The following is a 20,370-nucleotide window of genomic DNA, read 5'->3' as shown; positions in this document are numbered from 1 at the left end:
ACTGGTCATTTGTAATGCTGTGAGCAGTCACACTGTAGTGCAGCCGATCTAAAGCTGCATTAAATGTAGGTTAAAGTAAGTACACATAACAATACACAAATCCACACTGTACTCTGAATGTATATTGCATGTTGAAGTTATTATGAGCTTTTGAGTGACATGTTTAAATGCCTTAAAGACGCCATAGAGGTTACAGTTAGGGCTGGGCGATATGGCCGTTTACTAATATCCTAATATCTAGGCCTGGTCAGGATATATATATATCTCACTATTTTGTCTTAGCCTTGAAATAACAGTTTGATGCATCATGCCAGCATGATCTATGTGTCTAACAACATTGTTGTTCATACTGCTTTAACATATGCTGACATTTTATCGATTAATTTGAATTTGCTCTTTCATTGTAACTTTCACTGCTGAGACACATCCCTTTGCTCCCGTAGTTCAAAGTGGGTTCAGACCTCCCCCACCCATATCCGACAGATACTTAAACAACATGGCAGCTGGCGGAGAAGAGCTCGCCCCTAAATAAGGCAGTTTGGAAGTGGTTCCGTTTTGCTGCATCAGAGCCAGAAGCAAGCGTGCCCTTCAAACTTGTTTCTATCACCTAACCTCACGGTGCTTCAAAGATCTTTAATAATACTGATGTCCCACTCTCTCCCGATTACCCGCGTCACTGTGTGTTGAGTGTGAGTGTGTATGTAGTAGTGTGAATGATCAGAGTGAGAGCTCTTACCGTTAATGCGATACCTTTAAACAACACAGAAGATTTTGAGCCATGTTAATAAACAATTAACCATTCTTTCTCCCTACAATGTCTTGTGGGTTAGAGCCTACTAGAGGATAAGGGACGTCCTGACCCAGCTACGGCGAAAAAACCCAGGGAAAAAAGGTTTTGTGACGAATGGCTGCGTGAATTTACCTGGCTTTGCCGTGCTATGTTATGTTAAAGGTAGGGTAGGAGATTTCTTTTACAGAGATTTTCTTTACAATCCGATAGCAACCGATTAGTTTGTCAGTTTTGCATTAAAGCAAAGAATATTGATCATCTGTGGAAGCTATAAAACGCTAAGACATCAGCCAATCCTGCGAGGCACCCCTGCACATATAGTTGGCTGGTTATCACTCTCTTCCTGCTCTGTGCGCATCAGAGAGGTACATCCATGATGGCCGAATTCACAGACTGGTTGGGAGACATGGCATCGGGGTGAGCTCCGAGAGAAAGGGGCGTGTGTTTACTTTCCAAATCTGGCTGACTCTCACTGAGTTTTCAAAATCTCCTACCCTACCTTTAATGCTGTGGTACACAATAAAATGTATCAATAAATTTAAAACAGCTCATGGTACCTCCTGCTTTTATTATCACATTATTTGGTAACACTGGAAAGAAGAAATGTGAATATTTGCATTGCCTGTTTTCCATTTGCTCTGTACCATATGATGTTTGCTGCATGTTAATTCCTTGAGTGTTAAAATGTAGTTTATTTATGGTCAACTGATGGACCTGACCTGTCGCTTGTTCTTGCTTGTCACTACAGACAAATAATAAAGGCCTCATCAAACCCTCTCAGCCAATGGTTGCTACACTTTAGGAGTCAGTCGACAGCAGAGATGTTGCATGAGAACAGGTCTGATGGTCTGATCTCTGATACCATAGATCAGAGAGCTCAGACATCTGGGAAACAGGGAAACACATATATACAAACATGTATAAAAGCGCACAAACACTATCCTTGTTAAAATTCCTGAAAGCGCCATGAGCAGTGGACTGAAGATAGTTGAGAACAGAATGAGGCAGAGCTGCACCAGATGCAGCAGCAGAGTGTTAAGCGCTTTTCTGGCAGAAGCTTTGTCTGTGGAGGCCGACCTGGCTGCAATGATTACACCAAAGTGGGAAAAAGATACTGCAACACCTGCTGATACAAACAGGACACAAATGAAGGCTCTGTCATAATCATTAGACCGAGGTCCAATAGACATGGTTCTGTCAGAGCAGATCTCCTGCATCTGCAGACTCTCAAGGTCTTTAAAAGGAAATTCTAACAGCAGCAGGACACGAGTGAGAATATTTAGAGAACTGAAGGCCCAGATTACAACGATGGCCACACCTGTGTTCCTGATGGTGATGATGGTAGTGTGTCTCAGTGGGTAACACACAGCTACATATCTCTCCAAAGACATCACCAACAGTGTGAGAGGAGAGATTGTAGTAGTGAGACTGGCGAGCAAAGTGAGGAAACCACAGACAGGATACGTCAGAATTAACCTACAGGCAGCAATCAAGTACAATACCTGACTGAGAGCCATCTGAACAGTGTCTGCAAACAGAAGGTTATACAAGAGAACATAACGAGAGGTCTCACAAAACACTGGCTTACTCCTCAGTGTGAACAACATGGTCACATTGATGAAGAGGAACACACAGCATGGCAGCGTTGTCACAGCAGAAAACACCATTCTCTCCAGTATCCCCTGATTGACATCCACAGTTACATTGGTCATAAACTGATTTGTGACTGACATTTTAGAGAAGAAATTAAACTGTGAATAGAACTAAAGCACAATGATGCAGTCAGAACTCCTACAGCAGTTTAGACAAACATCAACAAGAAGTCATGAAAACACAGAGTCCCTGAGCAGACAGCCGGCTGGTTCCACTCACAGCTTGGTTCCATGTGGCAGAGCTGCTCTGCAGGGTTAGATTAACCTTGCATGAGTTATGAAGTCTCTCTTCACTGTTCATTCACGTGACACACCACATGTTCACATGGTTACTGGGCCAATGGTGAATGATGTCACCTCTGTCCTTCTATTATCTAATATTGTGAGTGGTTCCTTGTTACTGTGGCTGTATGACATGATTAACTCTATGACATTAAAACAGCCTTTTCCTTTGGACCTACAGTGTATCCCACACATCTGTGTTGTCCATAACAGCAACACTGAACAGTTTCAGAAACATTCAGACCAGCCCATCTAATCCAAGATCCAGGCCTCGCTCAAAATGACTTCAGTCACCTTTCGTACCCATTGTGACGAACTGCAGCAGGTCGTCTTGACCACGTCTAGAGCCTCTGAATTGCTGCCATGTTGTTGGCTGTGAAAACATGGAAATGATCTAAAGAGATTGTTTATGTACCAGGACCTAAACAAGTTTACTCTGGAAGTTGGTACATTTTAACATGTCTGTGGAGATGAACTGTTTTAAAGTTAGACTTAAGTGGCCGCTTGAAGAACTGCAGTTTAAGGAACATCCATGAACATAAGCCAGTTTGGGCCATCATGTGTTGTCACAATAAGCTCCAAGCAAATAATGAATAAACTCTTTTTGTAGTTCTTCTCTCAGACTACTGAAATAAATATGATCTTCACCTACAACCTATTTTTTGCAGTGCCACCAAGTGGCAGTCTGGAGGACAATGTACAATCCAGCACAGTGTTCACCATGGGGCACTGAGATTCATTACTGACTGTGATCCCCTTACTCACCACTGTGTAGTCTATTCTGAAGTTAACAGGGCATCTTTATATGCCTGACGCCGCAGTCACCAGTATGTGTTTATTTACAAAGTATTCTGGGTATCACTCCTCCTTATCTCATTCGTCTTCTCACAAGAAACATGACAGATTTTGCACATAGTCAGTTTTTATCTTTCAAATTGCACTTTTGTGATACTACTTACTTACTTATATCTTACTTATATCTTCAACTCATATTACACAGTTTTGTTTCTGTACTTATATTTTTACTCCTGCTGTAAATAATGTTTATACTGTTGATTTTTATATTTGTAGTATGCTGAGTGCCTGTATACTGCTGCTGCAATAGTGAAATTTCCCAGCTTGGAATGAATTAGGTACTCCTATATATGTATAGATACACACACATAAAGCAGATCAAAGAAGATAAGAAGATAAAAACACAGTTAATGTAACTGAGCAGTTTGAAATGTGCCTGTGATGATGCTTTAGTCCGAGTTGGTGAGCACAGCTCTGACAGTCACTGTACCGTTCCTTAGAGCAGCGGGGCAGCAGGAGTCTGTTGCTGAAGTTGCTTCTCAGCATGTCCACAGTATTGTGGAGAGGGTGGGAGGGACTGTTCATGATTGACAGCAGTTTAGCCAGCACTCTGTCCCTCGCCTCCTCCTCCAGGTCGGCGAGCTTAAAGCCAACAACAGACCCCGCCTCTTTGATGAGTTTGTCCAGTCTGTTGGCATCCTTTGCTTTAATGCCTGATCCCCAGCACACCACCGCAAAGAAGGTGGTGCTCGCCATGACAGACTGGTAGAACATGTGGAACATCCTGCTGCAGACATTGAAAGACCCGAGTCTCCTCTGGAAGTACAGTCTGCTCATGTCCCTCTTGTACACAGCCTCAGTGTTTGTTCACCACTCCAGTTTATTGTCCAGTTGGACCCAAAGGAACTTGTAAGATGGGACTATGTCCACATCTTTCCCACTGATACAGACTGGGGAGGGCAGGGGCTTATCCCTGCTGTAGTCCACCACCATCTCCTTCTTCTTGGCCACGTTCAGCTGCAGGTCATTCTCTCCACACCACCTGAAAAAACACTCCACAAGGCCTCTGTACTCTTCCTCCCATCCGTTCTCCACACAACCAACTATGGCTGTGTCATCCGAGTACTTCTGAAGGTGACACGTCTCAGAGCTTTACTGGACATCAGCTGTGTAGGTGGTGAATAGAAATGGAGACAGCACAGTTCCTTGAGGGGCCCCAGTGTTGCTGGTCAGGGTGTCAGACACACAGCTCTGCAGTCTCACAAACTGTGGTCGGCCTGTCAGGTAGTCCTCAATCCACGAGACTAAGGGAGCATCCACCTGCATCTTCTCTAACTTAGTCCTCAACAGTCTCGGCTGGATGGTGTTGAAGGCAGAAGAGAAGTCAAAGAAAATAACCCGCACTGTGGTGTTAAGTCTGTCCAGGGAGGAGTAAGCCCTCTGCAGGAGATACGTCACTGCATCATCAACCCCGACCTCAGGCTGATATGCAAACTGCAGTGGGTCTTGGAAGGGGCTAACCAGGGGTCTGAGGTGAGACAGCACCAGCCACTCCATGACCTTCATAACATGTGAGGTCAGTGCTATTGGCCTGTATTCATCATCCAGAAGCACGGCATAAACTTTCATTGTTATGCTGATGATACCCAGCTGTATTTATCCATGAAGCCTGAAGAAACAGAGCCGCTAGTCAGACTACAGGCGTGTCTAAAGGACATAAAGAACTGGATGTCCTCCAACTTTTTACTATTAAACTCGGACAAGACTGAGGTCATTGTTTTTGGACCGAAACATCTCAGAACTAGTTTATCAGATAATACTTTCTCCCTGGATGGAATTACTCTGGCCTCCAGTACGACTGTGAGGAACCTTGGAGTCATCTTTGATCAAGACATGTCGTTTGTCTCTCATATTAAGCAGGTCTCCAGGACTGCTTTCTTTCACTCTTTTTACTAAGATCAGGAGCATCCTCTCTCAGAGTGATGCTGAAAAGCTCATCCATGCTTTTGTCACTTCAAGACTGGACTACTGCAACTCTTTATTGTCAGGATGTCCACATTACTCCATCAACAGTCTGCAGCTGATCCAGAACGCAGCAGCTAGAGTTCTGACAGGAAGCAGCCAAAGGGATCATATCTCTCCTGTTCTAGCGTCTCTTCACTGGCTCCCAGTGGACTCAAGAATACACTTCAAGATCCTTCTTCTAACCTACAAGGCTCTTCATGGACTTGCTCCATTGTATCTGCAGGACCTGATTGTACCATATGTTCCTAATAGGACGCTCAGATCTCTGAGTGCAGGTTTACTTGTAGTTCCTAGGATTCATAGAAGTAGAATGGGAGGACGAGCTTTCAGCTATCAGGCACCGCTATTATGGAACCAGTTACCAATCTGGGTCCGAGAGGCAGACACTGCCTCCACCTTTAAGACTAGACTTAAAACTTTTCTGTTTAGTAAGGTGTACAGTTAGCCTTAGACCTAGTGTGTAGCACAGCTATGCTGCTCTAGGCCTACGTTGTCGGGGGGCACAAACATGATCCATTGAGCAGTTTCCCTCTCACCCTCTAACCTCTCCTTTTCTCTCCTTAGTCTGGCTCACACTGGTCTCAAGACCTGGATGATGACCTGCAGTCCGGCCCGTGAAGTCTCTCTTGCTCTACGTTGTCGGGGGGCACAAACACGATCCTCTGAACACCCTCTGACCTCTCCTCCACTCTCCTTAGTCTGGGTCATACTGGGTAATATCGTCTCATAATCTGTGTTAACTGTCTTCCTTGTAGTTCTGTGCCTCGCTCTCGCTCTCTGTCTTTGCAGGTCTCAAGACCTGCATACTGACCTGCAGTCTCTCCTGTGCTCATCGACTTCACTAGCCCCTGCTGCTCATCCTTGCTATCAAATTACTATTCCTACTTATGGACCGACGATATATATAGATATCTATTGCAATATAATCACTGTTTCATCTTGCTGTCATGTTTGCTCTGTACTGTACCATGTTTGTATCATGTTTGCTCCTCTCTCTCTCTCTCTCTCTCTCTTTCTCCTTCATCCTCTCTCTCTCCCTCCCTCATCCTCTCTGATTAGCAGCAGGACTGGTTCCTCCTTAAGTTGACGGGTCCTGCTCAAGGTTTCTTCCTCTTAAAGGGAGTTTTTCCTTGCCACAGTGCTCTTAGGGGGGTTCCTGTGAAGCGCTTTGAGACAATATCTGATTGTAATATGCGCTATATAAATAAAACTGAATTGAATTGAATTGAATTGAATTGTTGGCGTCCTTTGCTTTAATTCCTGATCCCCAGCACACCACAGCAAAAAAGATGGTGCTCGCCATGACAGACTGGTAGAACATGTGGAGCATCCTGCTGCAGACACTGAAGGACCTGAATCTCCTCAGGAACTACAGTGCTCATGCCCCTCTTGTACACAGCCTGTGTTTGTTCACCACTCCAGTTTATTGTCCAGTTGGACCCCCAGGAACTTGTAAGATGGGACTATGTCCACATCTTTCCCACTGATACAGACTGGGGAGGGCAGGGGCTTATCCCTGCTGTAGTCCACCACCATCTCCTTCATCTTGGCCACATTCAGCTGCAGGTCATTCTCTCCACACCACCTGACAAAACACTCCACAAGGCCTCTGTACTCTTCTTCCCATCCGTTCTCCACACAACCAACTATGGCTGTGTCATCCGAGTACTTCTGAAGGTGACACGTCTCAGAGCGGTACTGGACATCAGCTGTGTAGGTGGTAAATAGTAATGGAGACAGCACAGTTCCTTGAGGGGCCCCAGTGTTGCTGGTCAGGGTGTCAGACACACAGCTCTACAGTCTCACAAACTGTGGTCGGCCTGTCAGGTAGTCCTCAATCCACGAGACTAAGGGAGCATCCACCTGCATCTTCTCTATCTTAGTCCTCAACAGTCTCGGCTGGATGGTGTTGAAGGCAGAAGAGAAGTCAAAGAAAATGACCCGCACTGTGATGTTAAGTCTGTCCAGGGAGGAGTAAGCCCTCTGCAGGAGATATGTCACTGCATCATCAACCCCGACCTCAGGCTGATATGCAAACTGCAGTGGGTCTTGGAAGGGGCTAACCAGGGGTCTGAGGTGAGACAGCACCAGCCACTCCCTGACCTTCATAACATGTGAGGTCAGTGCTATTGGCCTGTATTTGGTGCCACAGGATGGTTTTTCTTTGGCACTGGGACCAGGCAGGATGTCTTCCATAGCACTGGAATCCTCTGAAGATGAAGGCTCTGGTTAAACAGGTGCTGCATTACTCCACAAAGCTGGCTGGAACAGTTCTTCTGCACCCGTGGACTGATGCTGTCAGGACCAGAGGCCTTTCCCTGTTTGAGACTTTCCAGCTGTCTCCTCACCTGGCTGGGAGTGATCTGTAGTCCTGTCTGGGGGGTGGGGGACATGGTGGAGTCAGTGTTTGGTATCAGCAAGGTGGAAGGGGAGGAAGATGGCAGCCATGGGAGGTGTGAAGGAGTCCTTTGGTCTCTCTGAGACCAAAGTGGGGGGACAGCTGGGGGAGGGGAAGCTGGAGTCAAACCTGTTAAAAAACTGGTTCAACTCACTGGCGTGATCCACAGTCCCTTCTGCTGTACATCTTCCTTTCCTCTGGAAGCCAGTGATTGCTCTCATCCAATGCCACACATCCCTGGTCTGGTTTCTCTCCAGTCTCTCCTCCAGCTTCCTCCTGTCGGCATCCTTGCTCTTCTTCAGGCTGTTTTATCCCCTTCTGAACTCTCCTGAGCTCAGCGCGGTCCCCAGCCATGAAGGCCCTCTTCTTCTCATTCAGAAGGGCCCTCACCTGTTACTAACATGGTTTGTTGTCAGGGTAACAGTGCACCTTCTGGATGGAGGTGTCAGTGCAGAACGTGATGTAATCAGAAACACAGTCCAGTGTTGTTTCATACAGAACTGACCAGTCGGTGGTTTCTAGGGCATCACGCAGACAGTCCATGGCACCATCAGACCATTTCCTAACAGTCCTCACAGTGACTGGTTGCTGCTGAACCACAGGTGTGTATGATGGTGAGAGCAGGATGAGGTTATGGTCAGACTTACCTAGTGGAGGAGGAGCGGTGGAAGTGTATGCATTGGTGACATTAGCATACAATAAATCCAGAGACTTATTCTCTCTTGTGACACTGGCAAATAATATGGACTGAGTTCGATAGCAATAAGCTCCACGTCGGGACTCCACACTCGCTCCTTGACGTGGATATGCTCCGTTAAAAAATTAAATTTAAATTAAATTTGAAACCTTTATTAGTTTATTAATTGCTTAAGGCAGCCCAGCAAAGAGCGCCATACACCCGTGAGTACACTGGAGGCTATGCAGGTAAAGTGCCTTGCCCAAGGACACACAACAGTGACTAGAGGGGGGTGGGATTGAACCACCGACCTACGGGTTACTCGACCACCCTGCTATACCACTGAGCCACTGCTGCCCACAAACAATATTAAAAAATAAAAAAAAAATAAATTACAATCCTAACTTCAATTTCAAGCCCTTGTTACACTAAATGAGTTTAAGGCTTTGGTGAAATCCTTCATGTCTACCTCATGTGTGTGCGCATGTTTTGTAAATGTAAGATTTGTATTTTCATTTCATATAAACTGAAACTACCCACAACATTCTACTGAATCAAACCACAGTCATACTAACAAAAATAATTTATTTTCAGCAGCAAAAATTACACCAAAGATCAAAGGTTGGCGCTCACACTCCGGCCGTTGTTGGTGAGAGAGTGCAGCTCTGAAATGTATTTGTTTACAGCTGTGAACAATAAAGGTGTTTCAAACTGAAAAGCAAAGAGGATGGTGAACACAGTCCCAAAGATGGACACAGCAGCAAGTCTTAGGGAGCTCGGTGGAAACAAAGCTGCCTGATGTGTGAAGAAAAAGTCGCTGTGAGTACTGGACTGAACACGGAGAACAGAAGGATCAGAGAGACCAGAGGAGACACGAGGCACACAGCTACAGAGGAGGCTGACATGTCAGCACAGTCAACAAGATGCTGATGCAGCAGTTGAAGTAAATTTTGTGATGGTGAGTTAATCACCAAACATGGCCATAGATCAGGACAGGAACAGTGGGGACATGTCCACATGAATATCCAGTGACCCCTTTGTACCTGCTAATGATAGTAAGGAAAATTACAACTTCAAAGAGCTAAAGAGGGGTTTACTCAAAATCAGCCCGAGGTGTAGGCCACTTTTCTGTGAAAGAAAAAGGCCCTCGTCAGTGGAGGACAATGCCCGGAGTGGCCCTGTCTCGTTTTGAGTTTGACACCGCTGGTTTAAGGAATCCACAGCAGAGATGGTGCATGAGAACAGGTCTGATGGTCTGATCTCTGAAGCCATAGATCAGAGAGCACAGACATCTGGGAAACAGGGAAATACATACATAAAAAAATATATAAAAGCGCACAAACAATATCCTTGTTAAAATTCCTGAAAGCGCCATGAACAGTGAGGTGAACATAGTTGTAGACAGAATGAGGCAGAGCTGCACCAGATGCAGCAGCAGAGTGTTACGAGCTTTTCTGGCAGAAGCTTTGTCTGTGGAGGCCGACCTGGCTGCAATGATTACACTAAAGTAGGAAAAAGAAATTGCAACACCAGCTGATACAAACAGGACACAAATGAAGGCTCTGTCATAATCATTAGACCGAGGTCCAAGAACCATGGCAACATCATTGCAGAAGTCCTTCATCTGTAGACTCTCAAGGTCTTTAAAAGGAAATTCTAACAGCAGCAGGACCCGAGTGAGAATATTTAGAGAACCCAAGGCCCAGATTACAAAGATGGCCACACCTGTGTTCCTGATGGTGATGATGGTAGTGTGTCTCAGTGGGTAACACACAGCTACATATCTCTCCAAAGACATCACCAACAGTGTGAGAGGAGAGATGGTAATGGTGAAACAAGCGAGCAAAATAAGGAAACCACAGACAGGATACGTCAGAATTAACCTACTCGCAGAAATCAAGTACAATAAATGACCGAGAGCCATCTGAACAGTGTCTGCAAACAGAAGGTTATACAAGAGAACATAACGAGAGGTCTCACAAAACACTGGCTTACTCCTCAGTGTGAACAACATGGTCACATTAATGAAGAGGAACACACAGCACGGCAGCGTTGTCAAAACAGATCCTGTCACTCTCTCCAGTAACTGGACCTGTTGTCCGTCTGTGATGTTAGTCTGAGATCCAGATGTGTCTGACATGACAGAGAAAATCTAAGTCATGACGGTGTCAGTGGAAGACTAAAGCACAATGATGCAGACAGAACTCCTACAGCAGTTTAGACAAACATCAACAAGAAGTCATGAAAACACAGAGTCCCTGAGCAGACAGCCGGCTGGTTCCACTCACAGCTTGGTTCCATGTGGCAGAGCTGCTCTGCAGGGTTAGATTAACCTTGTATGAGTTATGAAGTCTCTCTTCACTGTTCATTCACGTGACACACCACATGTTCACATGGTTACTGGGCCAATGGTGAATGATGTCACCTCTGTCCTTCTATTATCTAATATGGTGAGTGGTTCCTTGTTACTGTGGCTGTATGACATGATTAACTCTATGACATTAAAACAGCCTTTTCCTTTGGACCTACAGTGTATCCCACATATCTGTGTTGTCCATAACAGCAACACTGAACAGTTTCAGAAACATTCAGACCAGCCCTTCTAATCCAAGATCCAGACCTCGTTCAAAATGACTTCAGTCACCTTTCATACCCATTGTGATGAACTGCAGCAGGTCGTCTTGACCACGTCTATGTGACTAGATCCACTGAATTGCTGCCATGTTGTTGGCTGTGAAACGTTATCTCAAACATGGAATGATCTTATGTACCAGTACCTAAACAAGTTTACTCTGGAAGTTGGTACATTTTAACATGTCTGTGGGGATGGACTGTTTTAAAGCTAGACTTAAGTGGCCGCTTGAAGAACTGCAGTTTAAGGAAAATCCATGAACATAAGCCAGTCTGGGCCATCATGTGTTGTCACAATAAGCTCTTGTGCTGTTTCTATTTTTCTCATGGTAATCAGTTCCAAGCAAATGATGAATAAACTCTTTTTGTAGTTCTTCTCTCAGACTACTGAAATAAATATGATCTGAATTTTAGTCTTCTTCAGTTACCATCAGATGAAGGAAGGGAGAGTGTCCATCACTGAAGGTCTGCTAACGAGAATCACACCATGTGAGATGATTCATTCGCTCCTGCTACCCCCTAGCCCCTGGCCTGCCTTCTACCCTACTGCTAGCCTCCAGCTAGCCTTCAGCCCTCAGCCTGCCTGCTGGATTTCAGCCCTCGGCCTGCCAGAGACTCGGTGGGAGGCTCCGGGATGTGCTGACCCCCGCCATGTGGCCAGCGTCATGTCTGCAGCGTCATGTCCGCCAAAACTCAAAATAATGACGAACTGAACATTTTTGCTGTGAATTTGGCCATTTTAACATGGGAGTCTATGGGAAATGACTCACTTTTGGAGCCAGCCCCCAGCAGTTGCGGCGTGAATTAGAAGTTTTGACACTTCCGCATGGGCTTTAAGTTTGAGGCCCGCAGGTTGCCGCTTGGTGGAAACACACTGCCTTTGTATGACTATAGAGATTTGTTGTAAGAGATTGTTTCTGCTCACTGCCTACACATGCTGGATAGTGTTTATGCTGTCTTCGCCAAGAAAAGTGCCATTGCGGGCTGTGTCCTTTAGCTAGACACCTAGCTAACATAAGAGCAATTTCAACAATTCAGCCTCCAAGGATCAGACTTAGATGTGTAGACAGGCTTTATCGTGAAAGTCTCTTTTCTTTTTTCGTAAAGGGATGGTGCTGTTTAGTGGTGTTTCACTGCAAGGGTTTACTGGATTATGCTGTGGGGTGGTTAACTGCTCAGGCCAATTCAAACTAAAGAAAGAGATCACTATTTCCTGGTTCTGACTTCCTGTTAAAAAATTCAATTTAAATTAAATTTAAAACCTTTATTAGTCCTGCAATGGCGAAATTGCTTAAGGCAGCCCAGCAAAGAGCGCCATACACCAGTCAGTACACTGGAGGCTATGCAGGTAAAGTGCCTTGCCCAAGGACACACGACAGTGACTAGAGGGGGGTGGGATCGAACCACCATTTATATATATGTTCTTTGTGAACAGTATTTTCTGCTGATCTTTTATAAATAAACTGTACATTTTCATAATGCCCACTGGTAAATAGTTAGAAATGTTCAAACTGTGTCTTTGTAAATATTGTACATAACAGAACAATAAATGATTTACTGTGGTCACTGAGAAGTTGTTCAAACGTTTACTTCAATTATAAATAGGTGAAAACACATAATGTAACAAGGTTAGAAGAGTTTAACACAAAGACAAGAACGATTTAATACACAATTTAATAAGTAACATTTAAATAACACAGAACATCAAAATCACTGCTGTCCACATCCTCTGTATGAGCTGAGGTCTGTCCGTTCTTTCTCTGCTCTCCCCCCTCTCTCTCTCCCTCCCTCTCTCTCTCTCCCTCTCCTCTCTCTCTCTCTCTCTCCCTCCCTCTCTCTCTCTCTCCCTCTCCCCCCCTCCCTCTCCCTCTCCCTCTCCCCCCCTCTCTCCCTCCCTCCCTCTCTCCCTCTCCTCTCTCTCTCTCCCTCTCCCTCCCTCTCTCTCTCCCTCTCTCTCCCTCTCCTCTCTCTCTCTCCCTCTCCCTCCCTCTCTCTCTCCCTCTCCCCCTCTCTCCCTCTCCCTCCCTCCCTCTCCAGCCTCATCTCCTCCGTTATCAGTTGTCAGGTTTCTTCTGTTTCTCTCTGCTCCTCCTACAACAAAATGCCAACAGGCAGAATGACCGTTTGATATAATAACGATAATATTGCTCCTCACGTGAACTATACTTTATACTATACTACAGTAAACAGTCCAGAAACAACATTCAATCAAAGCGTTTACTTCACAGCGCCTCATATCAACAGGACGTCATGTTTTTAAATATAAAACTCATTTTTTTTAATGCCGCTGTCACTAGCATTTTAAAAATCCCTCGACCTGGTTACTGGACCACCCTGCTATACCACTGAGCCACTGCTGCCCACAAACAATATTAAAAAATAAAAAAAAATAAATTACAATCCTAACTTCAGTTTCAAGCCCTTGTTACACTAAATGAGTTTAAGGCTTTGGTGAAATCCTTCATGTCTACCTCATGTGTGTGCGCATGTTTTGTAAATGTAAGATTTGTATTTTCATTTCATATAAACTGAAACTACCCACAACATTCTACTGAATCAAACCACAGTCATACTAACAAAAATAATTTATTTTCAGCAGCAAAAATTACAGCAAAGATCAAAGGTTGGCGCTCACACTCCGGCCGTTGTTGTTGAGAGAGTGCAGCTCTGAAATGTATTTGTTTACGGCTGTGAACAATAAAGGTGTTTCAAACTGAAAAGCAAAGAGGATGGTGAACACAGTCCCAAAGATGGACACAGCAGCAAGTCTTAGGGAGCTCGGTGGAAACAAAGCTGCCTGATGTGTGAAGAAAAAGTCGCCGTCCTGAAGGAAAATGAATCTCCTGTTAGTACTCGACTGAACACGGAGAACAGAAGGATCAGAGAGACCAGAGGAGACACGAGGCACACAGCTACAGAGGAGGCTGACATGTCAGCACAGTCAACAAGATGCTGATGCACCAATTTTGTGATGGTGAGTTAATCACCAAACATGGCCATAGAGCAGGACAGGGACAGTGGGGACATGTCCACATGAATATCCAGTGACCCCTTTGTACATGCTAATGATAGTAAGGAAAATTACAACTTCAAAGAGCTAAAGAGGGGATTACTCAAAATCAGCCCGAGGTGTAGGCCACTTTTCTGTGAAAGAAAAAGGCCCTCGTCAGTGGAGGACAATGCCCGGAGTGGCCCTGTCTCATTTTGAGTTTGACACCGCTGGTTTAAGGAATCCACAGCAGAGATGGTGCATGAGAACAGGTCTGATGGTCTGATCTCTGAAGCCATAGATCAGAGAGCTCAGACATCTGGGAAACAGGGAAACACATACATACAAAAACACATAAAAGCGCACAAACACTAACCTTGTTAAAATTCCTGAAAGCGCCATGAGCAGTGAGGTGAACATAGTAGTAGACAGAATGAGGCAGAGCTGCACCAGATGCAGCAGCAGAGTGTTACAAGCTTTTCTGGCAGAAGCTTTGTCTGTGGAGGCCGACCTGGCTGCAATGATTACACCAAAGTAGGAAAAAGAAATTGCAACACCAGCTGATACAAACAGGACACAAATGAAGGCTCTGTCATAATCATTAGACCGAGGTCCAAGAACCATGGCAACATCAGAGCAGAAGTCCTTCATCTGCAGACTCTCAAGGTCTTTAAAAGGAAATTCTAACAGCAGAAGGATCCGAGTGAGAACATTTAGAGAACTGAAGGCCCAGATTACAACGATGGCCACACCTGTGTTCCTGATGGTGATGATGGTAGTGTGTCTCAGTGGGTAACACACAGCTACATATCTCTCCAAAGACATCACCACCAGTGTGAGAGGAGAGATTTCACTGGTGAGATTGGCAAGAAAATTAAGGAAACCACAGACAGGATACGTCAGAATTAACCTACTCGCAGAAATCAAGTACAATAAATGACCGAGAGCCATCTGAACAGTGTCTGCAAACAGAAGGTTATACAAGAGAACATAACGAGAGGTCTCACAAAACACTGGCTTACTCCTCAGTGTGAACAACATGGTCACATTAATGAAGAGGAACACACAGCATGGCAGCGTTGTCACAACAGCTCCAGTCACTCTCTCCAGTAACTGGACCTGTTGTCCGTCTGTGATGTTAGTCTGAGATCCAGATGTGTCTGACATGAGAAAATCTAAGTCATGACGGTGTCAGTGGAAGACTAAAGCACAATGATGCAGACAGAACTCCTACAGCAGTTTAGACAAACATCAACAAGAAGTCATGAAAACACAGAGTCCCTGAGCAGACAGCCGGCTGGTTCCACTCACAGCTTGGTTCCATGTGGAAGAGCTGCTCTGCAGGGTTAGATTAACCTTGCATGAGTTATGAAGTCTCTCTTCACTGTTCATTCACGTGACACACCACATGTTCACATGGTTACTGGGCCAATGGTGAATGATGTCACCTCTGTCCTTCTATTATCTAACATGGTGAGTGGTTCCTTGTTACTGTGGCTGTATGACATGATTCACTCTATCACATTAAAACAGCCTTTTCCTTTGGACCTACAGTGTATCCCACACATCTGTGTTGTCCATAACAGCAACACTGAACAGTTTCAGAAACATTCAGACCAGCCCTTCTAATCCAAGATCCAGACCTCGTTCAAAATGACTTCAGTCACCTTTCATACCCATTGTGACGAACTGCAGCAGGTCGTCTTGACCACGTCTACGTGACTAGAGCCTCTGAATTGCTGCCATGTTGTTGGCTGTGAAACGTTATCTCAAACATGGAATGATCTTATGTACCAGTACCTAAACAAGTTTACTCTGGAAGTTGGTACATTTTAACATGTCTGTGGGGATGGACTGTTTTAAAGCTAGACTTAAGTGGCCGCTTGAAGAACTGCAGTTTAAGGAAAATCCATGAACATAAGCCAGTCTGGGCCATCATGTGTTGTCACAATAAGCTCTTGTGCTGTTTCTATTTTTCTCATGGTAATCAGTTCCAAGCAAATGATGAATAAACTCTTTTTGTAGTTCTTCTCTCAGACTACTGAAATAAATATGATCTGAATTTTAGTCTTCTTCAGTTACCATCAGATGAAGGAAGGGAGAGTGTCCATCACTGAAGGTCTGCTAACGAGAATCACACCATGTGAGATGATTCATTCGCTCCTGCTACCCCCTAGCCCCTGGCCTGCCTTCTACCCTACTGCTAGCCTCCAGCTAGCCTTCAGCCCTCAGCCTGCCTGCTGGATTTCAGCCCTCAGCCTGCCAGAGACTCGGTGGGAGGCTCCGGGATGTGCTGACCGCCGCCGTGTGGCCAGCGTCATGTCTGCAGCGTCATGTCCGCCAAAACTCAAAATAATGACGAACTGAACATTTTTGCTGTGAATTTGGCCATTTTAACATGGGAGTCTATGGGAAATTACTCACTTTTGGAGCCAGCCCCCAGCAGTTGCGGCGTGAATTAGAAGTTTTGACACTTCCGCATGGGCTTTAAGTTTGAGGCCCGCAGGTTGCCGCTTGGTGGAAACACACTGCCTTTGTATGACTATAGAGATTTGTTGTAAGAGATTGTTTCTGCTCACTGCCTACACATGCTGGATAGTGTTTATGCTGTCTTCGCCAAGAAAAGTGCCATTGCGGGCTGTGTCCTTTAGCTAGACACCTAGCTAACATAAGAGCAATTTCAACAATTCAGCCTCCAAGGATCAGACTTAGATGTGTAGACAGGCTTTATTGTAAAAGTCACTTTTCTTTTTCGTAAAGGGATGGTGCTGTTTAGTGGTGTTTCACTGCAAGGGTTTACTGGATTATGCTGTGGGGTGGTTAACTGCTCAGGCCAATTCAAACTAAAGAAAGAAATCACCATTTCCTGGTCCTGACTTCCTGTTAAAAAATTCAATTTAAATTAAACTTGAAACCTTTATTAGTCCTGCAATGGGGAAATTGCTCAAGGCAGCCCAGCAAAGAGCGCCATACACCAGTCAGTACACTGGAGGCTATGCAGGTAAAGTGCCTTGCCCAAGGACACACGACAGTGACTAGAGGGGGGTGGGATCGAACCACCATTTATATATATATGTTCTTTGTGAACAGTATTTTCTGCTGATCTTTATAAATAATAAACTGTACATTTTCATAATGCCCACTGGTAAATAGTTAGAAATGTTCAAACTGTGTCTTTGTAAATATTGTACATAACAGAACAATAAATGATTTACTGTGTCACTGAGAAGTTGTTCAAACGTTTACTTCAATTATAAATAGGTGAAAACACATAATGTAACAAGGTTAGAAGAGTTTAACACAAAGACAAGAACGATTTAATACACAATTTAATAAGTAACATTTAAATAACACAGAACATCAAAATCACTGATGTCCACATCCTCTGTATGAGCTGAGGTCTGTCCGTTCTTTCTCTCCCTCTCTCTCTCCCTCTCCCCCCCCCTCTCTCTCTCTCTCTCTCTCCCTCTCTCTCTCTCTCTCCCTCCCCCCCTCTCCCTCTCCCTCTCTCTCTCCCTCTCCCTCTCCCTCTCCCTCTCCTCTCCCTCCCTCTCTCTCTCTCTCCCTCTCTCCCTCTCTCTCTCCCTCTCCCCCTCTCTCTCTCTCTCTCTCCCCCTCTCTCCCTCTCCCTCCCTCTCTCTCTCCCTCTCCCCCTCCCTCTCTCTCTCTCCCTCTCCCTCCCTCTCTCTCTCCCTCTCCCCCTCTCTCCCTCTCTCTCCCTCTCTCTCCAGCCTCATCTCCTCCGTTATCAGTTGTCAGGTTTCTTCTGTTTCTCTCTGCTCCTCCTACAACAAAATGCCAACAGGCAGAATGACCGTTTGATATAATAACGATAATATTGCTCCTCACGTGAACTATACTTTATACTATACTACAGTAAACAGTCCAGAAACAACATTCAATCAAAGCGTTTACTTCACAGCGCCTCATATCAACAGGACGTCATGTTTTTAAATATAAAACTCGTTTTTTTTAATGCCGCTGTCACTAGCATTTTAAAAATCCCTCGACCTGGTTACTGGACCACCCTGCTATACCACTGAGCCACTGCTGCCCACAAACATTATTAAAAAATAAAAAAAAATAAATTACAATCCCAACTTCAGTTTCAAGCCCTTGTTACACTAAATGAGTTTAAGGCTTTGGCGAAATCCTTCATGTCTACCTCATGTGTGTGTGCATGTTTTGTAAATGTAAGATTTGTATTTTCATTTCATATAAACTGAAACTACCCACAACATTCTACTGAATCAAACCACAGTCATACTAACAAAAATAATTTATTTTCAGCAGCAAAAATTACAGCAAAGATCAAAGGTTGGCGCTCACACTCCGGCCGTTGTTGTTGAGAGAGTGCAGCTCTGAAATGTATTTGTTTACAGCTGTGAACAATAAAGGTGTTTCAAACTGAAAAGCAAAGAGGATGGTGAACACAGTCCCAAAGATGGACACAGCAGCAAGTCTTAGGGAGCTCGGTGGAAACAAAGCTGCCTGATGTGTGAAGAAAAAGTCGGCATCCTAAAGGAAAATGAATCTCCTGTTAGTACTCGACTGAACACGGAGAACAGAAGGATCAGAGAGACCAGAGGAGACACGAGGCACACAGCTACAGAGGAGGCTGACATGTCAGCACAGTCAACAAGATGCTGATGCAGCAGTTGAAGTAAATTTTGTGATGGTGAGTTAATCACCAAACATGGCCATAGATCAGGACAGGGACAGTGGGGACATGTCCACATGAATATCCAGTGACCCCGTTGTACCTGCTAATGATAGTAAGGAAAATTACATCTTCCAAGAGCTAAAGAGGGGATTACTCAAAATCAGCACGAGGCGTAGGCCACTTTTCTGTGTTTCCTAAAGAGGGTGAGAGAGCTGGGCCCCCCTTAAACAAAGGCCCTCTTCAGTGGAGGACAATGCCCGGAGTGGCCCTGGGTCATTTTGAGTTTGACACCGCTGGTTTAAGGAATGCACAGCAGAGATGGTGCATGAGAACAGGTCTGATGGTCTGATCTCTGATGCCATAGATCAGAGAGCACAGACATCTGGGAAACAGGGAAACACATACATACAAAAATATATAAAGGCGCAGAAACACTAACCTTGTTAAAATTCCTGAAAGCGCCATGAGCAGTGGGTTGAAGATAGTTGAGAACAGAATGAGGCAGAGCTGCACCAGATGCAGCAGCAGAGTGTTACGAGCTTTTCTGGCAGAAGCTTTGTCTGTGGAGGCCGACCTGGCTGCAATGATTACACCAAAGTAGGAAAAAGAAATTGCAACACCAGCTGATATAAACAGGACACAAATGAAGGCTCTGTCATAATCATTAGACCGAGGTCCCAAAGACATGGTTCTGTCAGAGCAGAAGTCCTTCATCTGCAGACTCTCAAGGTCTTTAAAAGGAAATTCTAACAGCAGCAGGACACGAGTGAGAATATTTAGAGAACTGAAGGCCCAGATTACAACAATGGCCACACCTGTGTTCCTGATGGTGATGATGGTAGTGTGTCTCAGTGGGTAACACACAGCTACATATCTCTCCAAAGACATCACCAACAGTGTGAGAGGAGAAATGGTAAGATTAAGATTGGTGAGAAAATTAAGGAAACCACAGACAGGATACGTCAGAAATAATCTACAGACAGCAATCAAGTACAGTAAATGACCGAGAGCCATCTCAACAGTGTCTGCAAACAGAAGGTTATACAAGAGAACATAACGAGAGGTCTCACAAAACACTGGCTTACTCCTCAGTGTGAACAACATGGTCACATTAATGAAGAGGAACACACAGCACGGCAGCGTTGTCAAAACAGCTACACTTACTCTCTCCAGTAACTGGACCTGTTGTCCGTCCGTGATGTTAGTCTGAGATCCAGATGTGTCTGACATGACAGAGAAAATCTAAGTCATGACGGGGTCAGTGGAAGACTAAAGCACAATGATGCAGTCAGAACTCCTACAGCAGTTTAGACAAACATCAACAAGAAGTCATGAAAACACAGAGTCCCTGAGCAGACAGCCGGCTGGTTCCACTCACAGCTTGGTTCCATGTGGCAGAGCTGCTCTGCACGGTTAGATTAACCTTGCACGAGTTATGAAGTCTCTCTTCACTGTTCATTCACGTGACA

General features: G+C 44.9%; 4 protein-coding genes across 4 annotated transcripts; all 4 read right to left on the bottom strand.

Moving 5' to 3' along the window:
- Positions 1-1,581: 1,581 nt before the first annotated feature.
- LOC114446429 (odorant receptor 131-2-like) lies at positions 1,582-2,523 on the bottom strand. The gene has a single exon (XM_028422068.1). The coding sequence runs from the start codon at positions 2,521-2,523 to the stop codon at positions 1,582-1,584; it is 942 nt and encodes a 313-aa protein (XP_028277869.1).
- Positions 2,524-9,768: 7,245 nt separating this feature from the next.
- On the bottom strand, positions 9,769-10,758 carry LOC114446428 (odorant receptor 131-2-like). The gene has a single exon (XM_028422067.1). The coding sequence runs from the start codon at positions 10,756-10,758 to the stop codon at positions 9,769-9,771; it is 990 nt and encodes a 329-aa protein (XP_028277868.1).
- Positions 10,759-14,448: 3,690 nt separating this feature from the next.
- Positions 14,449-15,405, bottom strand: LOC114446427 (odorant receptor 131-2-like). The gene has a single exon (XM_028422066.1). The coding sequence runs from the start codon at positions 15,403-15,405 to the stop codon at positions 14,449-14,451; it is 957 nt and encodes a 318-aa protein (XP_028277867.1).
- A 3,769-nt stretch (positions 15,406-19,174) lies between these two features.
- Positions 19,175-20,131, bottom strand: LOC114446426 (odorant receptor 131-2-like). The gene has a single exon (XM_028422065.1). The coding sequence runs from the start codon at positions 20,129-20,131 to the stop codon at positions 19,175-19,177; it is 957 nt and encodes a 318-aa protein (XP_028277866.1).
- Between the last annotated feature and the right edge of the window lie 239 nt (positions 20,132-20,370).

Source organism: Parambassis ranga, chromosome 14 (genome assembly GCF_900634625.1).
Source record: "Parambassis ranga chromosome 14, fParRan2.1, whole genome shotgun sequence".
In the NCBI taxonomy this organism is placed as follows: Eukaryota; Metazoa; Chordata; class Actinopteri; family Ambassidae; genus Parambassis; species Parambassis ranga.
The sequence above is the reverse complement of the archived record's forward strand: the minus strand, read 5'-3'. Positions and strand labels throughout refer to the sequence as shown.